This window comes from Sander vitreus, chromosome 19 (assembly GCF_031162955.1).
Source record: "Sander vitreus isolate 19-12246 chromosome 19, sanVit1, whole genome shotgun sequence".
Classification (NCBI taxonomy): domain Eukaryota; kingdom Metazoa; phylum Chordata; class Actinopteri; order Perciformes; family Percidae; genus Sander; species Sander vitreus.
Window position 1 is genome coordinate 8,146,346 of NC_135873.1, and position 18,578 is coordinate 8,164,923.

General features: G+C 43.0%; 2 protein-coding genes across 2 annotated transcripts; both read right to left on the reverse strand.

Annotated features, from left to right (window-relative positions):
* Positions 1–49: 49 nt before the first annotated feature.
* LOC144534620 (C-type lectin domain family 12 member B-like) lies at positions 50–14,773 on the reverse strand. Its single transcript, XM_078276630.1, is given in 8 exon segments — positions 50–64; positions 570–651; positions 12,930–13,042; positions 13,159–13,217; positions 13,220–13,312; positions 13,401–13,514; positions 14,055–14,156; positions 14,725–14,773. Coding segments are annotated over 8 exon segments (627 nt in total).
* LOC144534582 (uncharacterized) lies at positions 2,119–6,387 on the reverse strand. Its single transcript, XM_078276589.1, has 17 exons — positions 6,309–6,387; positions 5,960–6,087; positions 5,722–5,862; positions 5,583–5,651; positions 5,296–5,466; positions 5,065–5,161; positions 4,764–4,981; positions 4,491–4,641; positions 4,219–4,427; positions 3,995–4,109; positions 3,708–3,913; positions 3,494–3,608; positions 3,237–3,409; positions 3,051–3,136; positions 2,859–2,968; positions 2,471–2,781; positions 2,119–2,148 (listed from the first exon to the last, which is right to left on the reverse strand). The coding sequence occupies exons 1-17, from the start codon at positions 6,385–6,387 to the stop codon at positions 2,119–2,121; spliced, it is 2,409 nt and encodes an 802-aa protein (XP_078132715.1).
* Positions 14,774–18,578: the final 3,805 nt, after the last annotated feature.

Below are 18,578 nucleotides of genomic sequence, written 5' to 3' on the forward strand. Positions count from 1 at the left end.
TCAAAGTGCTGATGATATTGTTAATATACTGTATGTCTCTGATCATATCTCAGATCACACCACTCTAAAAAATAAGTGGAGATTTTTTATCAGACCGCAAGAAACAAAAACATTTGAAAACTCAACTTTGAGTAAATATAAAAGTATTTATTTAAATAAATTCATATTTATGTGTAGACTTGAAAGTCTGAACACATTCTGCATCTACATACATGAATGCACTTTATTATGCACTTTCCAGTATGCACATAATCATCATTTCAAATACATATGTTGTCTTTCATGCTTATCTTGGACTTTTTTCATCACATTACCATTTCCCAAAGATATTTCAGATTTCACCCACATATCAACTACATGTACGTGTACGTGTACAAATGTAAAGCTCTTCAATAAAAGTTCTTTGTACAAAGGTCTCCTGCAACGCTGATTTATCCTTCAAGAAAATAACTTTGCATGACTAAGTGTAGTTGAAGTGGGAGTGCCAAATTCTGTAACAATATCAAATCTTTGGTATGAAGATATATAAAATGTGTGTAGATGTAGATGGAAGTCTCTTTGCCACCAGCCTCACAGCTGGTGGCAAAGAGACTTCCATCTCCTCTCAGGTCTGCACAGTCCCTGTGATCAGCATCCCACTCCACTGTTACCCTGCAAAACACACGTATATGAAATACTCATACAGTGTATATATGTATATGCTTGTACTATATTGTTGTAATAAAAGCAAACAACTAAAATGTTAGGTTTGTGTTTTAATCTTCAAGAAAATACACAAATAGGTCAAAAATGTGTTTTCTATCGATATTTCTTACATACATCATTTGGCTTTGTATTTTACCTGACTCGAACACTGAAATCCCCCTTGGGATAAATAAAATGAGCTCTCTGTACTGCTTCTTCACAAATGTCTAAAATTGGATACATCATTGTTTTACTGTTATAATAGATCCACAAATGTTTTTTTGTATTTATTGATCATAAGCAGATTTAGTTTCTTCCCAGTGCATGCTACCAAAATGATGCCTTTTAATTAAGTAGATTCAGTAGAAGAAAAAGTAGGATAATAGTTAAGTAGGCAACATGCCGTTATCTTGTCTGTCAGCAATAAAGTGCTGAATGTCCCAAAAGCTTCTCCAGTTATGACAAATTTAAATGATTCTTTGGTCCCCCAAAGTCAATCCCTATTGTAAAAAAAACATCTTGGCTCCAGGTCTAAAAATGTTAATCCAGCAGTCAGAATATTTGACAGTGACCATTTATTTGAAAAACTAAAGTAATTGTTATCAGCTGAGGAGCATCTTAAAAAAAAGAAAAGTTATTCATGCTTTGATTTCTTCTCAGATTATTGTAATTCACTGTATTCAGGCTTAAGCCAAAAGACATCTCAAGCCTTCAGCTTGTACACAAATGCAGCTGCTGAGCTTTAACTAAAAGACAAGATCATATCAGCCCAGTTTTAAGCCTCTCCTCACTGGTTACTAGTAAATTTGGTTTAAATGTACAGATTTTTAAAAAAAAGCACTTCCATTTATAAAGACTCAATTCACATTTCTGTTAAATGTGCCAGTGTTTGCCAGCTGGCTATTTTCAACTCTAGTCCATCAGCAAGATGTTTGAGACCACACTATGGTTCAGCTCCCAGTTACATTGCAGCTACCCTAAGAGCTGGAGCGCAGCCTCAGATAACAGTCAGCAGAGCCCTAAGGCCCAGCTCAAGACTAAAGACGTGCAGGCTTTGCAGTCAGGGCCCATCAGTTGAGGATCTGAGACTTCCAGAATCTTAATCACTTTTCAAATCAAAAATATGCAAGCATTTTTCCAACATTTAACTTAGTATTGTTGGGATTGTCATTGTGGTCTGAAATCACGTAAAGCATTTTATAACTACACAGCACTCAAGTTTTCATTGATTTCAGTCTCAAACCCTCAGGCTGGGTCCAACCTAGCAGCTCAAGGATCCTGCTCTATATCAAGTTTGCAACACATCTTATGGTTCTTTGAGCTACTTTTAGTTACATTTTCATGTAGTCTCAATGAAAAGTCAAGATCATTTAAGATACAAATTTATTGAGCTTTACATTTAAAACCCATGCAATCACAATCCAAATTACGGAGTCACTTTAGCTTCAGATGACCCTCTGGCTTCTGTTGAGAGAGAGAGAGCGAGCGTTAAACAGAATGACAAAGACAAATTAACAAAATTTCAGATAAGCAACAAACCTACCTTTCTTGAGGCATCGTTTAGAAAACCGGATGCTGTCGTTGAGACATCGTTTAGAAAGTCGGACACTTTCTTTGAGACATCGTTTAGAAAGCCGGATACTTTCTTTGAGACATCGTTTAGAAAGCCGGATACTTTGATATGCTGAGCAGGAGGCCGGAAAGCAGGTCGCATTGAACAACATCTTTGGGTGCATCTGGTAGCAGAGTCTGGTGTTTGAAGCACTGTAGTTGGCTTAATGGATACTTTCTCTGAGACACTATTTGGAAGGCCGGATACGTTCCCCGGAAGGCCGGATACGTTCCCCGGAAGGCCGGATACGTTCCCCGGAAGGCCGGATACGTTCCCCGGAAGGCCGGATACGTTCCCCGGAAGGCCGGATACGTTCCCCGGAAGGCCGGATACGTTCCCCGGAAGGCCGGATACGTTCCCCGGAAGGCCGGATACTTGGATGTACTGAGCAGAAGGCCGATAAGCAGGTTGAATTGAAACACCTCTTTGAGTGGACAATGGTGTTTGAAGCACTGTTGTGGGCTTGATGGTGGGACTCTGTAGACCTAGAGTATAGAGACCAAACAGATGTTGGCATGTGATATATTAAGGATGCATTTCAGTTAAACAGGTAAACACCAACCTTCAGTGGAGTGTGCAGAATGCACAATATGGCCAACACCAGCTGCGTCAGACTCAAACCTGTATACTGAGAGAAGTCCAGCCAGAGGATATGTACACTGCATTGTCACCCTGCAAGACAAGAGGGATTGTTTGCATTTATAAGAAGCTGAGGGAGTGGTAATAGCCAAAATAGTTTGGTTTAAAAATATACCTGTCAAAATCATTGGAGTCAGCTGGAGCATGCAACTTCATGCTGAAGAAAATCTCATTTTCATACGTCACATACTCCTTACCAAGCTGGAGAAACCAAGCATAACATTTGGGTGCTCATATTGCCAGATATAAATGTAGTTTTGTGAATGAGTTCAACAGTTACATTAGTAAGCAGCAGCATTACCTTTACTGTGGATCCACAGCTGTTGATTGGAAAAGAGAAGAGAGCCCTGGTGCTGTCCATCTCTTTGGGGATACAGTTTTTGTCTACCAGGTTGGTCCTAGCAGGAACTCCTTCACTTGTGATGACCGAAGGCAAATCAGCCACCACAGTTATCCTGCCATCAGCCGAACACACTGTAGAGAAATGAGTTTCAGCACTTGCGTCAGCTATGCTGAGCCCACCTGCTCTTACAGTATTAAAAAAATAAAAGCCCTTACCAATGAGTTCGGTAGCAGAGAACTGACAAGTCTTGACAATTGACTTTTGGACCGCCGTTTCATGATCCCGCATGAGGAGCTCAAAAGTGCCGAAGAAGCTCTTCAAAGTAATGTCCTAAAAAAAAAAAAAAAGCAGCGTATTGACTGGTGTCCATGTATAAAATAACGTCCCATTAAACACAAGTGTTGACGCTTCCAGTTAGTCTCATCTCACCTTGTACTTGTAGCCATGAGTGAAGAGCGGCACCTTGAGCAGCAGTCTCTGGCTATTGTTGCTCATGACGTAGCCGTGCTTAGTTGCCAGCTCTGATGTCAGCAGCTCTGTGCCAATACTGATCTCCCACAGGTAGTAAATAGGCTGGTGGTCCAGTTTAAAGCTGATGCCAGACTCAGAACAGACAGCAGCAAAGGCTGGAGGAGCTGTTATACAACACAATGGGTTACTCTGCTTCATACACAAGTAGGATTGAGCAGGTCTAAAAATAAAGGCTAGTGACTTACAGGCATCAGTTAATGCCATCACTGATGCTAGTTGGTAAAAAGGCTCATTTTCAGGCAGAACGGTCAGTGTGTAGTTGATGTCCAGCCTGTGCTGCATCTTTGCATCTCTGATTAACTAAAAGGAAACAGAAAATACATGTTGAGTCAAGCAGGATGAAGTTTCCATGTATAAACCAGCATGACATCTGAAGAGCAACCGGACAAATAATGCAAAAACCTTTTACCTGCTGCATGACAACAGGGTCATCAAAAGGGACCTTCAGAGTGTAGCCATGAGTGTGGTTTGGAGAAACTCCTCTTGTGATGTTGTGGCTGCTTGCATTTGTAAATGGAACTGTAAATTTCTGTCCATTCAAATGAACTGCAGCCAACTCGATGTCTTCAGGGACGTCCCCGAGGTAGACCGTGAATGTGCGCTCCTCAGGAACTGTTCCTGAAATGAAAAGCCATTCAGATTACGGTGTCTTCAACTTGGCAAGTGCCTTGTTAGACTTACTGTTTTCAGTGAAAACAGGGCGTGGCAGCAGGGGACTGGCCAGTGTCCTGTGAATGCGAAGTCTGGTGTCAACATGATCCTCATCCACTGAGATTTGCTCCAAGTAGAGATGAAAGATGTAGAACTCATAGAGATTCCCAGACACAATGCTCTGGGAAAGAATTAAAAAAAGGAAATTTAAATTAAACTATCACAACTCCCACATTTTAAAATGTGTTTAATGAAAAAAAACACAATAACCCTGCTTTACATATTTGAGTGCCCCACACACACCTTCCTGTATCCTCCTTCAGCATTATAGGGGATGCTGATCTCGACTGTGGAGTTGTGCCGCTTCACAACGTAGCCTCTCTCTTCTGCAACTGGCTGCTCCACAAGTTCACCATTGACTCCAATGTTGACCTGCATCCTTTGTAGACCAGACCCCAATGGATGCAGCACCTCAGGAGTCACCCACATAATGTAGCCACTGTTGTCATATGATCCTTTATCTGTGGGATATTTCACCAGTATCAGTTTCATTTGCTGCATGTCAAGGGGAAAAAAAAGCCACAGCATAAAAGATAATACTGACGCATGGAGCAAGCAACCACCAGGTCAACCATGATTAAAACCCAGCTTTGTCTGGAGAATAGTGTTGCATGGACCACCTCTACCGGAACACCATTCACCTGGAGGGGGGGGGGGGGGAAAGACTCTGAATAAACACCTGCTTTGTACTAAATGCTTTACGGTACAAAACATAGCATTCTGGAATTTCAAAAAGCATGGACTAGATGCCCTAAACTCTGCATCAGTGGTTTACCTCAGTGCTGAATGAGTCAGGTTGTCCATACGGAGCACGAAATACAAGCCTTCCATCCGTCAAGTCAAATGCATATCCATGCTTCTTAGCCGTTTTAAGGCTAATGGGCATCAGCTCCTGCTGCACCCTCTGAAACATCACCTGCCAATCTAAAGTGGCTGAGGCATAGGCCTGAATAAAGCACATTGTTAAACTACTATTTAATTGTATATACTAATTTGATGCATGTTAGCAAAACTGCAGGTGACAAATTCCACACATTTCCCCGAAGACAATGTCACACATACCGTTTTGAAAAGAGCATCCCAGTCATCCTTTGTCCCAGTTGGACAGGCCACATCACTCCTCACAGACACCTACAGAGAAACCAGGGTTAGTAATAATTTGAAACACCACATATTTTATACAAGACTCAACCAAGCTTACTTCCATGTAGTTGACCTCACAGGTGACCTCTCTAGGAGACCAGGGGAGAGAGGGAGAACAGGTCTTGTTCAAAGCATAGGTGACTTCCTTTCCTTTGTGTGTCACAATCAGGTTGAAGTTGAATGTGAACACTTCATCCTCCTAAAATATCCAGTAAAATAAGATGTATGAAAACCGTGTCCCTGAAAATAGGCCATACATTGTGACCATAAATAACCCAAAACTGTTTTGTACAGACCTTGTTGTCAGTGTGGCAGCTGAAGTAAGAGGCTCGGAGCTCCACATGTTCCAATGGAGGTAAAACACTGACACTGTAGCCACACTTTGCTGCATACTGCTCAGTGATGGGGTACACTCCCATCTCATCTGAACGACAAATTACTAGTTTTGTCTGCTCAAACACCACAATTTTCTCTTTATTCAGTGAAATATTTGGGTTTAATTGGTCAGATTTACTAAAAGTAAAAACATGCCAGGTCAGTCCTAATAAAACTAAAGAAATAGGGTTGAAGAGCCACTGTAGCTCAATAATGTGATCCCACATGGTTTCTGATCCCTAGTTTATAATGAAGCTATGCAGGACTTACCAACAGCCTCAAAGGAAGGTTCATTCCCAATGAAGAAGAGATCAACGGCTATCATGAAGTAACGATCACGACACTCCATATAAAGACCTTCTGCATGAACAAATGGGTTCAAATCTAAATATACGTTTAAGGACTAATAGGCATGTGTTTAAACAGACATTTTAATTCTTACCATTGGGAATATGATCACATTTTGCAGTTGTCCACACAGACAGGAGAAAGGTCACACTGTTAAGACAAAAATCATGTATTAAAAATGTATATATAAATTGAAGCCATAAGGTACACTAATGGCAACCAACAGCTTGTAAATTGCCATGATCCCACATCTTACCTAAGGCAAAACCCAAAAGCCATAGCCACTGATGTGTTGGCAGTGTCTAAAGCTAGTCTAGCTGCTAGCAAACTACACCTGCTAACCAACACAAGCTAAAGTGAACCAATAGCTTGCTTGTATATCCTGGCCAAACTGGCACTATGTGTTGCTGTCTCCTACACACCAGTTTTTATAAGTCAGTTTCTCTACCCATGAGGGTTAAAGGCAAATCTAACCTCATCAGCTGCAACTGATTGAAAGAAAACTTGATTGCTAATGAGCTACACATGTGGCTGTAACACCTGAGGGCCTCTGGTTGGTCGGTGAATAGCCTGACTTGTAAAAACTGGTGTGTAGCAGACAGCAGCACATAGTGCCAGTTTGGCCAGAGTATACAAGCAAGTAAGTGGTTTACTTAAGTTGTTGTTGGTTAGCAGGTGTAGTTTGCTAGCAATTAGGCTAGCTTTAGACATTGCCAACACATCAGTTGCTATGGCTTTTGGGTTTTGTCTTAGGTAAGTTTATTTAGTTGTGACACAACCCATTAAGTTTTAATTGTGCTGAAATTTTATCATGCAAGACACATGCTTTTGTCTTACAGTGTTGCCTTACTCCATTCTGTGTGGTCAGCTGTAGAATGTGCTAGCTATCCTGAAGGTAATTCAAGATTTTTGCTCATTTCACCTACAATAATAAAAACAATGTCCTTATTTTGACCATAACTTGTTCGTGCACACAGGAGATCTTCATATGGGGTGTCACGAACGTTACTTCGTGATAGTTGTTGATCTCTCCTTCACTGGGAAGGAACCTCGCTTTGAGGCTGTTGATAAGTCCTGTACAGCTTCACCCTGCTGGGCCATCACTACCTGAAACAGGACTAGGCCAACATGTGCTGTGAGGGGAATAAAGTATTTAAGGACTCCTATATAATCTTTATTCTGTTAGTACTGCACCTTCAATCTAATAAATAGGGAAACATTTCTTATTAAGTTACTGGTTTGCTATTTCAGCTCTATACCTTTTACTCTCCAAGGACAGAGAGGACAGGGAGTCATTTTTGAGCTGCATTACTCGTGTAATATTTCTCTTCCAGCTGGGACAGGAGTGTACCCCACCACTAAGCAGTATGCAGCAAAGTATGGCTACAGTGTCAGTGTTCTCCCTGTACAGGGCCATGTGGAGCTCCGAGCCTCTTACTTCAGCTGCCACTCTGACAAGAAGGTGCTTACGAATTGCATATAAAACTTGTTTTCTTTTTATCCACACAAACTAAATGATTAGGGGTGGTAAACCTTTAATTCTACTGGATATATACAGTATTTTAGGTTAGTCTTGCTTTGCCAGACCTTCCTCCACCATGGTGCTGCAAAGGAGGGTCTGGCTAGTCCACACAGCATTCCTGGATGAGAAAAATGTTTGGCATTTCTTTAAACCAATCACAATTGTCTTGGGGGTGCCAGGCACCGGGAAAAGCCACGGTGCTGCTGCAAAAGAGCCTCGGGAAGGAACTTGTTTTGGTGGAACGTGTACGTTCAAAAGTTTTGTCATGCAACAGAAAACTCAGATTGGACAGATAGTCTAGCTAGCTGTCTGGATTTACATTGCAGAGATCTGAGAAAAGGTTAACCATAGTCCTTATAAATCGACCGGAGTTTAAAATGCCAACATAAGGGAAGCCAAAGCCTATCCGGCCTTAATGTGTGTGTGTATATGTATGTGTGTGTGTGTGTGTGTGTGTGTGTGTGTGTGTGTGTGTATATATATATATATATATATATATATATATATATATATATATATATATATATATATATATATATATATATATATAATTTTTTTTAAGATTATTTTTTGGGATGCTTTTTTTCCTTTTATTATGAAGTGACAGTGGATAGATATGAAAGGGAGAGAGATGGGGGATGATATGCAGCAAAGGGCAGCACGTTGGCTTCGAACCCACGCCGCTGCAGGACTCAGCCAACATGGGCGAACGCTCGTACTGGGTGAGCTAGAGGCCGCTTCAGCACTGTTGAATATTTTGAAGTTTATTCTATCAGTACAACCATGAAATGTCCACCTCCTAGGCATATGCCACTTCAGAATGGCAGGTTATGTTGCACAGAGATGGGGAGCTGTTTCTGCCTATTAACCTGTCTGAAGCTCATAAACATGGATATGAATTTGACCTGACAGACGGGAGGCTGGTATTTCATACTCTGTATGGACAACCTGACTCATTCAATACAGAGGTAAACCTGTACGAGCATTAATGTGTCATCTTGTCCATGTGTAAGCTCTCTCTCTCTCTCTCTCTCTCTGAATGGTGTTCCAGTAGAGGTGGTCCATGCAACACTATTCACCAGACAAAGTTGGGTTTTAATCATGGTTGACCTGGTGGCTGCTTGTTCCATGCGTCAGTATTACAATCTTTTATGCTGTGGCTTCTTTTCCCCATGACGGTCAACAATTAAAGCTGTAATACTGGTGTAATGTCCACAGATAAAGGATCATGAAAGTGGCTATGGTACATGGGAGACTCCTGAGGTGCTGCATCCACTGGTGTCTGGTCTACACAGCATGCAGGTCAACATTGAAGTCAATGGTTAACTTGTGGTGCAGCTAGTTGCTGAGGATACATTGTAAAGCAGCACAACTCCACAGTCAAGATCAGCATCCCCTATAATGCTGAAGGAGGATACAGGAAGGTCAGGAGGCACCGATGAAACAAGTTGCAAATTGGTTTAGTCAACCTGATGCACCCAGGCTCCTCATATGTAAATCAGGGTTATCCTTTTTCAGGAAGTGGCCTAAAATGTGGCGTGACTTCTGTTCTGGTAGCAAACTTAAATTATTTTCTGAAATTGTATTCTTTTTACCAACTAGCATCAGTGATGGCGTTAACTGATGCCTGTAAGTCACTAGCCTTATTTTTAGACCTGGTCAATCCTACTTGTGTATGAAGCAGAGTAACCCATTGTGTTGTATAACAGCTCCTCCAGCCTTTGATGCTGTCTGGCATCAGCTTTAAACTGGACCACCGACCTATTGAGTACCTGTGGGAGATCTGTATCGGCTCAGAGCTGCTGACATCAGAGCTGGCAACTAAGCATGGCTACGTCATGAGCAACAATAACCAGAGACTGCTGCTCGAGGTGCCGCTCTTCACTCATGGCTACAAGTACAAGGTGAGATGACTAACTGAAAGCATCAGCTTTTGTTTGTGCTGTTTGAACATGGACATCAGTGACTAAGCTGCATTTTTTTTTTTTTAGGACATTACTTTGAAGGGCTTCTTCGGGACTTTTGAGCTCCTCATGCGGGATCGTGAAACATTAGAGGTCCAGAGCTCAACTGTCAAGACCGTTCTCTACTACTGAACTCATTGGTAAGAACATTCAGGTGGGATCTCCATATAGTTGCTGGAATTGCTAAAATGCATCTCTATACAGTGTGTTCGACTGATGGCAGGATAACTGTAGTGGCTGACTTGTCTCTGGCCATCACAAGTGAAGGAGTTCCTGCTAGAACCAACCTGGTAGACAAAAACTGTGGACCCAAAGATGGACAGCACCAGGGCTCTCTTCTCTTTTCCAATCAACAGCTGTGGATCCACAGTCAAGGTACTGCTGCTGCTTACTAATGTAACTGTTTAACTCATTCAGAAAATTTAATTTACATCTGGCCACTTGGGGGTGGCAGTGGCTCAGAGGTAGAGTGGGGTCAGCCTTCAACCACAAGGTGGCTCCTCCGGCCACATGTCACTAAACCCCCAAGTTGCTACCCCCATACGTGGCTGTCCACTGCTTCTAATCATAGACTGTTCATATTAATATATTATTATACAGTCTATGCTTCTAATACCTAGGAAGGGTTAATTGCAGAGATTGAATTTCACTACTTTGTACTGTAAGAAAGCTTCTTCAATATGTTCAGTTTATTTCATTCAATCACATAGATATACAACATAACATAAATGGTAAAAAAGAAAGAAAGAAAAGTGTCCCCTTAGTTCATGCAGTGTCATCTTAAATCAATACTGAACGAAAAATGTGTAGGTTGAAGCATTTGGTTATTACACCTACCCTTTTTACCTTCTATTTTATTCTTATTTTGTTCTTAGGTCCCTCAGGATATTTATAAAATGTATTATTGTTAATTAGTTTATTTTACATACATATTAAAACGCATATGTGTAGATTGCCATTCATGCCTCACTTTTATATTTGTTTATCATCCTACTTTTAGTATTTTTTTAAATCTTTGTAGTGTGTAATGCATTTTTTCTTCTAAAATATTCCAGATGTTTACTCCTTTTGCTGATCTACATCTTTGTTTTACATTTGTTCTAATCTTTCTTTGTGAACATGCACATTCCCCTCAGTTCATACATGCTCTCTCTAATCTGAAACTGCTTCTAGATAGACTCTGGAACCATCCTATTTTTAACATTATACATTATTTGCATTGTTTTGGCTTCCACCAAGTCTCTACATTTAAGTGTGTGTGAGTTTATAAATCTGTTTGTTAGTTCAATTATTTTTCTGTTAATGGTCTTATTGCTCTCTTTTGTAATATAAAAACAGGGTTAGTGATTGTTTTTTACATGTTTCCCCATATTTCCACACATGTAATGTGTGGCAATATTAAGGAACTGTACAATATACAGTATGTAGTGAATTTGAACTGAGCACATCTTTCGTTTTATGTAATATCGCAATGGACATTGATACTTTTGTTTTCACTTGTTTGATATGTGGTTTCCGGCATAATTTGTGGTCTATATTCATTCCTAAGAATTTTCTATCATAATTGATTTTTTTATTTCCAAATATCGTGAACTTTTTTTTTTTTTTTATAATTCAAAGACAACTCATTAATATCAAACCATCTTTTTAAGATTTTCAGCTCTTTCTCCACTGTATCCGAAAGCAGCCTCAGGTCATCACCAGAGCAAAATAAATTTGTATCATCAGCAAACACATATTTCAACAATTTAGACACATTACAGATATTTATGTACAATATGAACAGCTTTGGACCGAGTACTGAACCTTGTGGAACCCCACATGTTACTTTCTTTAAATCAGATTTATCATTACCTATTTGTACATACTGCTGTCTGTTGTCCAGATAGTTACTAATCCGTGTGTGCTACACCTCTTATGCCATATATGTATAGTTTTGTCATTAATATTGCATGATCTATAGTGTCAAATGCTTTAGGTCTATAAATACTCCTACTGTGAATTTCTTATTTTCTATTGCTGTTTATCTCCTCTGCTAATTCCATAACTGCCATTGTGGTGGATCGGTTGGATCTGAAACCATATTGGTGATCACTCAATGTGGGGGTTTCAATGAAGGGGCCCATTCTTAGAACAAAAACTTTTTCTAATATCTTAGACAACTGAGGAAGAAGAGAGAGAGGTCTCTAATTTGAAAAGGAGTGCATGTGTCCATTTTTATAGATGGGTATGATCTTTGCAATTTTCATTTTGTTGGGAAATATGCCCTTTTGGAATGATTGGTTACAGATATAGGTTAATGGTTTTGCTATATTCTCTAATATTTTTAACTAGTGTCGTTTCAATATAATTGCAATCAGATTTTTTATTTTTTGAATTTATTTACTACCTCAATTATCTCCTTCCTCAGTTTTCTTCAGATGGTTTTGGTATGCGTGTTGATGTTATCTTCACCTATATCATCTTTCACTTTTGGCTCCACAATATTTTGGTAGATTATAGCCGACATTCACAAAATATTAATTGAATTCATTGACAATCTCTCTTGAATTGGTTGTTTGTTTCATTATTTTTTTTAAGTGGTTTGGAGTATGATTGCGCTGCACCAAATTTTTCACTTGTTTCTCCAGCTTGGCAAAGAGTATGGTGACATATGGAAATGAGATTTTCTTCAGCAAGAAGTTGCCATCTACAGTGGCACTCATAAGTTTATGAACCCATGCTAAAGTTGACTAAAAAGAGGAATACAAAAAAAATCATCTTTTGGAAATTGATCTTAATGCCTTAATTAAAAAAAGAAGAAAAATCCAACATTTAAGGACACCAATTTTCTTTGTGAATGAATAATGTATCGTAACGAAATAAATGTTCTTCCTTAAAATACAGGGGGCATAAGTAAGTACACCCCTATGTTAAATTCCCATAAAGGCAGACAGATTTTTATTTATTTCATGGATCCAGGATACTATGCATCCTGATAAAGTTCCCTTGGCCTTTGGAATTAAAATAGCCCCACATCATCACTACCCTTCACCATACCTAGAGATTTGGACTGGCGGCATGTAGTGCTGGATGTCTGTTCCATCCCACCACAGCCACTGACCCTCTGTCAGTCCCACCCATAGGAAGGGAAAGAGAGGGAACTTCCTTATCACACCTTGGATAAATTCCTGGGGAGGGAGGGAGGTTGGTTGGTTGGTTGGTTGATTGGGAGGGAGGGACAGTCACAGAAATGCTACCTGATGTTTCCTGTCCGGTTGCATCCTCTCCCACTTTGCAAAGTTGCCATCTCTGCAGAGTCTTGGATGAAAGCCAGGCTGCTGTTGTGGTGCAGGCAGAACTCTCATTGCACCGACAATCTTCCTGCAGTCCCACTGAAAAGAAGTAGCAGTGACCCCTCCACCACAGCCAGCTGTCTGGACACAAACTGCGCCTGGAGTCTACATGCAGCAGGAAGGGAACACTGATGAAAGTAAAAATCCTGAAAGCGTTGGAATCACTGGTTGATATAATGCAACACTAACTCACCTTGAGTGACAGTGCGGAGCATCAGGTTGACATCATGGTGCTCTTTATGGCACTGCTGCAGACACTCCATCAGCTCCTCTCCTGACGTTTTGTCGGTCTGATCCACTTCTGGTGCTGCCGCCACGTGACTGACAAATTAATTTTTGACAAAATGAACATCAATAACACGATGTGAGTTTGACTTTATCATCGCGTGTACCTCAAGATGGTTTGTAATTTCAAGAAGAAAAGTAGGGTAGTGACAAGAAATAGATGTCGCCACATGCACAGGTATTTTCACTTATGTTGTACCTTTTTCGTAGCTCGACATTTTTGACTTGTCATAGTAGGTAAACCACAGGTGTAACTAACAACGGCTCTGTTCTATGTTTCCTACTCTGGCATGTCAAAATGTAGCCTGGCACCAGGCTAGTCAAAATGTCCTCTGTCTTCTTTTTTCTTTCAATATATTTTGTTCAGGTTTGAAAACAGTTCGAGGATGCAGTAAAAACTTTATGTAAATACATTTGAGAAATGTATAAATGGTTATAAAGCTACAATGAGTGTGTGACTGACTGCTCACGACATAGAAATACACTGAAAACTATACAGTATATAGCTTAAATATAAAAAAAAATGCAAACGTAAACTGTATTATCTTGTATTTGTACTCACCAAATAACATTGAACACAAAAGAAGTGCCATTACCAGGACTGTTGTGGCTAAAGCAACAGCCACATGAGTTGTCAGCTGACAAGTTTGACAGCATCCTGCATCTGATGGTAAAAATCATTAAACAAATAACGTCATTGCATCGAGACATTTTTCTAAAATGATTGTCTTTTGCTTAATCATGACCTTTTATGAGAGTTATTATACTTTGACATTGTAAATCATCTACACGTAGAGGATATATTCAGGGAAAAATGATAACCAATGACTAAAAGATAAATGTATTTTTCATATTAGGACTTGACAGGCATGCTCAATTTCACCTTTTGACCTCATACCCATTATAATAGATAAAACTGTGACACTTTAATAGAAAACTAAACTGCAGCTTTGAAACCAGAAAGAAATACTGCAGCTTTGCTTGGTATTGTTAAGCCTGTAACTGTAACATCAGGTGAAGTATGTGGGTTGGTACACAAAGTAGGCTACTGACAAGTTGTAAGAATATCACACTGTGACACACTTATACAGATAAGCCTGAAAATGAACGAGGTTGTTCTTTAAGTTTGTTTTAATCCTTGCTGTGAAATCTTTTAAAGCTCTGCAAACTCTTCACATAAAATCCCAGTTTATTTACACTAGTTGTGGTAGGAGATGCTCTTTATAACTAACCTGGAGGTGTTTTCCTCTTAGCATCATCCTCCTGGTTTCTCAAATCCATGCTCAAATTGATGCTCTTTCTCCTCTAACTTCAACTGTTGCAACACATGCTTGGTGACTCAAATTTATACCTTCTCACTTTCACGCATTCAGTTGAACATAATGTGCCGCCCCATTCCTCATATCACAGCCGTTCTCTTCAACATGGGAGCTCAGAAACAACCGTTCTGAGCCCTAAACGGCTTGTTGCCGGTTAACAGAGGAAGCCGGCTGGGCGTACCGGCAGCTTATATGCGCAGTAACTATTTCTAACAGCACCATCTCAGACCCTGGATGTGTTTTATGTGCAGCTATACAGCACACTTATCTGCTGACCTGATCTATCTGCTGCTTATCTATTGATTATCTTCTCATTATCAAACAAAGCCATCAGGTCAAGGGGATTCTCACATTGGTCTGTAATCAAGTTTGTTTATAAAGGAAGGAGTGTGTGACTTTTAATTTCTCATAGCTGATCAAATTCCCTTTTCTTGTACGGCTATTTTGTTTCTTTCTCCATCCATCCATCCATCTTCATCCGCTTATCCGGGGTCGGGTCGCGGGGGTAGCAGCTCCAGCAGGGGACCCCAAACTTCCCTTTCCCGGGCCACATTAACCAGCTCCGACTGGGGGATCCCGAGGCGTTCCCAGGCCAGGTTAGAGATATAATCCCTCCACCTAGTCCTGGGTCTCCCCCGAGGCCTCCTCCCAGCTGGACGTGCCTGGAACACCTCCCTAGGGAGGCGCCCAGGGGGCATCCTTACCAGATGCCCGAACCACCTCAACTGGCTCCTTTCGACGCAAAGGAGCAGCGGCTCTACTCCGAGCTCCTCACGGATAACTGAGCTTCTCACCCTATCTCTAAGGGAGACGCCAGCTACCCTCCTGAGGAAACCCATTTCGGCCGCTTGTACCCTGGATCTTGTTCTTCGGTCATGACCCAGCCCTCATGACCATAGGTGAGGGTAGGAACAAAAACTGACCGGTAGATTGAGAGCTTTGCCTTCTGGCTCAGCTCTCTTTCGCCACAACGGTGCGATAAATTGAATGTAATACCGCACCTGCTGTGCCGATTCTCCGACCAATCTCCCGCTCCATTGTCCCCTCACTCGCGAACAAGACCCCAAGGTACTTGAACTCCTTCACTTGGGGTAAGGACTCATTCCCTACCTGGAGAAGGCACTCCATCGGTTTCCTGCTGAGAACCATGGCCTCCGATTTAGAGGTGCTGATCCTCATCCCAGCCGCTTCACACTCGGCTGCGAACCGATCCAGTGAGTGCTGAAGGTCACAGGCCGATGATGCCATCAGGACCACATCATCTGCAAAAAGCAGCGATGAGATCCCCCAGCCCACCGAACTGCAACCCCTCTCCACCCCCGACTACGCCGATATCCTGTCCATAAATACTACAAACAGGATTGGTGACAAAGCGTAGCCCTGGCGGAGGCCAACTCTCACCTGAAACGAGTCCGACTTACTGCCGAGAACCCGACACAGCTCTCGCTTTGGTCGTACAGAGATTGGATGGCCCTGAGAAGGGACCCCTCACCCCCGTACTCCCGCAGCACCTCCCACAGTATCTCCCGGGGCACCCGGTCATACGCCTTCTCCAGATCCACAAAACACATGTAGACTGGTTGGGCATACTCCCAGGCTCCCTCCAGGATCCTTGCAGAGTAAAGATCTGGTCCGTTGTTCCACAACCAGGACGGAATCCGCATTGTTCCTCTTCAACCTGAGATTCGACTATCGACCGAACCCTCCTTTCCAGCACCTTGGAGTAGACTGTACCGGGGAGGCTGAGAAGTGTGATACCCCTGTAATTGGCACACACCCTCTGGTCCCCCCTTTTAAAAAGGGGAACCACCACCCCCGGTCTGCCACTCCTTAGGCACCGTCCCAGACTTCCACGCAATGTTGAAGAGGCGTGTCAACCAAGACAACCCCTCCACACCCAGAGCTTTAAGCATTTCTGGACGGATCTCATCAATTCCTGGGGCTTTGCCACTGTGGAGTTGTTTAACTACCTCAGCAACCTCCACCAGGGAAATTGATGCCAATCCCCCTCCCCCATCCTCCAGCTCTGCCTCTACCATAGAGGGCGTATTAGTCGGATTTAGGAGTTCCTCAAAGTGCTCCTTCCACCGCCTCTATTACCTCCTCAGTTGAGGTCAACAGCGTCCCCATCCTTACTGTACACAGCTTGATGGTTTCCCCGCTTCCCTCCTGAGGTGGCGAACGGTTTTCCAGAAGTACCTTGGTGCCGACCGAAAGTCCTTCTCCATGTCTTCTCCGAACTTCTCCCACACACGCTGCTTTGCCTCTTTCACGGCAGAGGCTGCAGCCCTTCGGGACCCTTCGGTACCTTGCAACTGCCTCCGGAGTCGCTCTGGGGATAACATATCCCGGAAAGACTCCTTCTTCAGTCGGACGGCTTCCCTGACCACCGGTGTCCACCACGGTGTTCGTGGGTTACCGCCCCTGAGGCACCTAAGACCCTAAGACCACAGCTCCTCACCGCAGCTTCAGCAATGGAAACTTTGAACATTGTCCACTCGGGTTCAATGCCCCCCAGCCTCCACAGGGATGCACGAAAAGCTCCGCCGGAGGTGTGAGTTGAAAGTCTGTCGGACAGGGGCCTCCTCCAGACGTTCCCAATTTACTCGCACTACCCGTTTGGGCTTACCAGGTCTGTCCAGAGTCTTCCCCCACCCCCTGACCCAACTCACCACCAGATGGTGATCGGTTGACAGCTCCGCCCCTCTCTTCACCCGAGTGTCCAAAACATATGGCCTCAGATCAGATGAAACGATTATAAAATCGATCATTGACCTTGGCCTAGGGTGCTCTGGGTACCAAGTACACTTATGAGCATCCCTATGTTCGAACATGGTGTTCGTTATAGACAATCCATGACTAGCACAGAAGTCCAACAAACAACCACTCTGGTTTAGATCAGGGAGGCCATTCCTCCCAATCACGCCTCCATGTGTCTCCATCATTACCCACGTGCGCGTTGAAGTCCCCCCAGCAGAACTATGGAGTCCCCGACTGAGCCCCATGCAGGACTCCACTCAAGGTCTCCAAGAAGGCCGAATACTCTGAACTCTTGTTTGGTGCATATGCACAAACAACAGTCAGAGTTTTCCCCCCACAACCCGCAGGCGTAGGGAGGCGACCCTCTCGTCCCACCGGGTTAAACTCCAACGTAGTGGCGCCAGCCGGGGCTTGTGAGTATCCCCACACCCGCCCGGCGCCTCACATCCTGGGCAACTCCGGAGAAGAAAAGAGTCCAACCCCTATCCAGGAGTATGGTTCCAGAACCAAGACTGTGCGTAGAGGTAAGCCCCACCAGATCTAACCGGTAGCGCTCCACCTCCCGCACAAGTTCCGGCTCCTTTCCCCACAGAGAGGTGACATTCCACGTCCCCCAGAGCCAGCCTCTGCTGCCCGGGTCTGGTCCGTCGAGGCCCCTGACCTTCACTGCCACCCATGTGGCAGCGCACCCGACCCCAGCGGTTCCTCCCACAGGTGGTGGGCCCATGGGATGGAGGGATGTCCGCCACGTAGCTTTTTCGGGCTGTGCCCGACCGGGCTCCGTTGCAAACCCGGCCACCAGACGCTCGCTGACGAGCCCTCCATCTGGGCCTGGCTCCAGACGGGGGCCCCGGGCTTCCTCCGGGCAGGGTCGCTTCATCCCTTCCTCGATTTTTCATAGGATTTTTGAACCATTCTTTGTCTGGCCCCTCACCTGAGACCACTTTGCCTTGGGAGACCCTACCAAGAGCACAAAGCTCCAGACAACACAGCCCTCAGGTTCATAG

What these genes read in the sequence shown, in the direction of transcription:
- LOC144534582 (XM_078276589.1), bottom strand. Translation starts at nt 6,387, where the DNA reads ATGGAGTGTCGTGATCGTTACTTCATGATAGCCGTTGATCTCTTCTTC. An exon ending in GTGAGGTCAACTACATGGAA is followed by an intron (nt 5,652 to 5,721) that starts GTAAGCTTGGTT and finishes GTTTCTCTGTAG; the next exon opens with GTGTCTGTGAGGAGTGATGT. An exon ending in TTCTGCACACTCCACTGAAG is followed by an intron (nt 2,782 to 2,858) that starts GTTGGTGTTTAC and finishes TCTATACTCTAG; the next exon opens with GTCTACAGAGTCCCACCATC.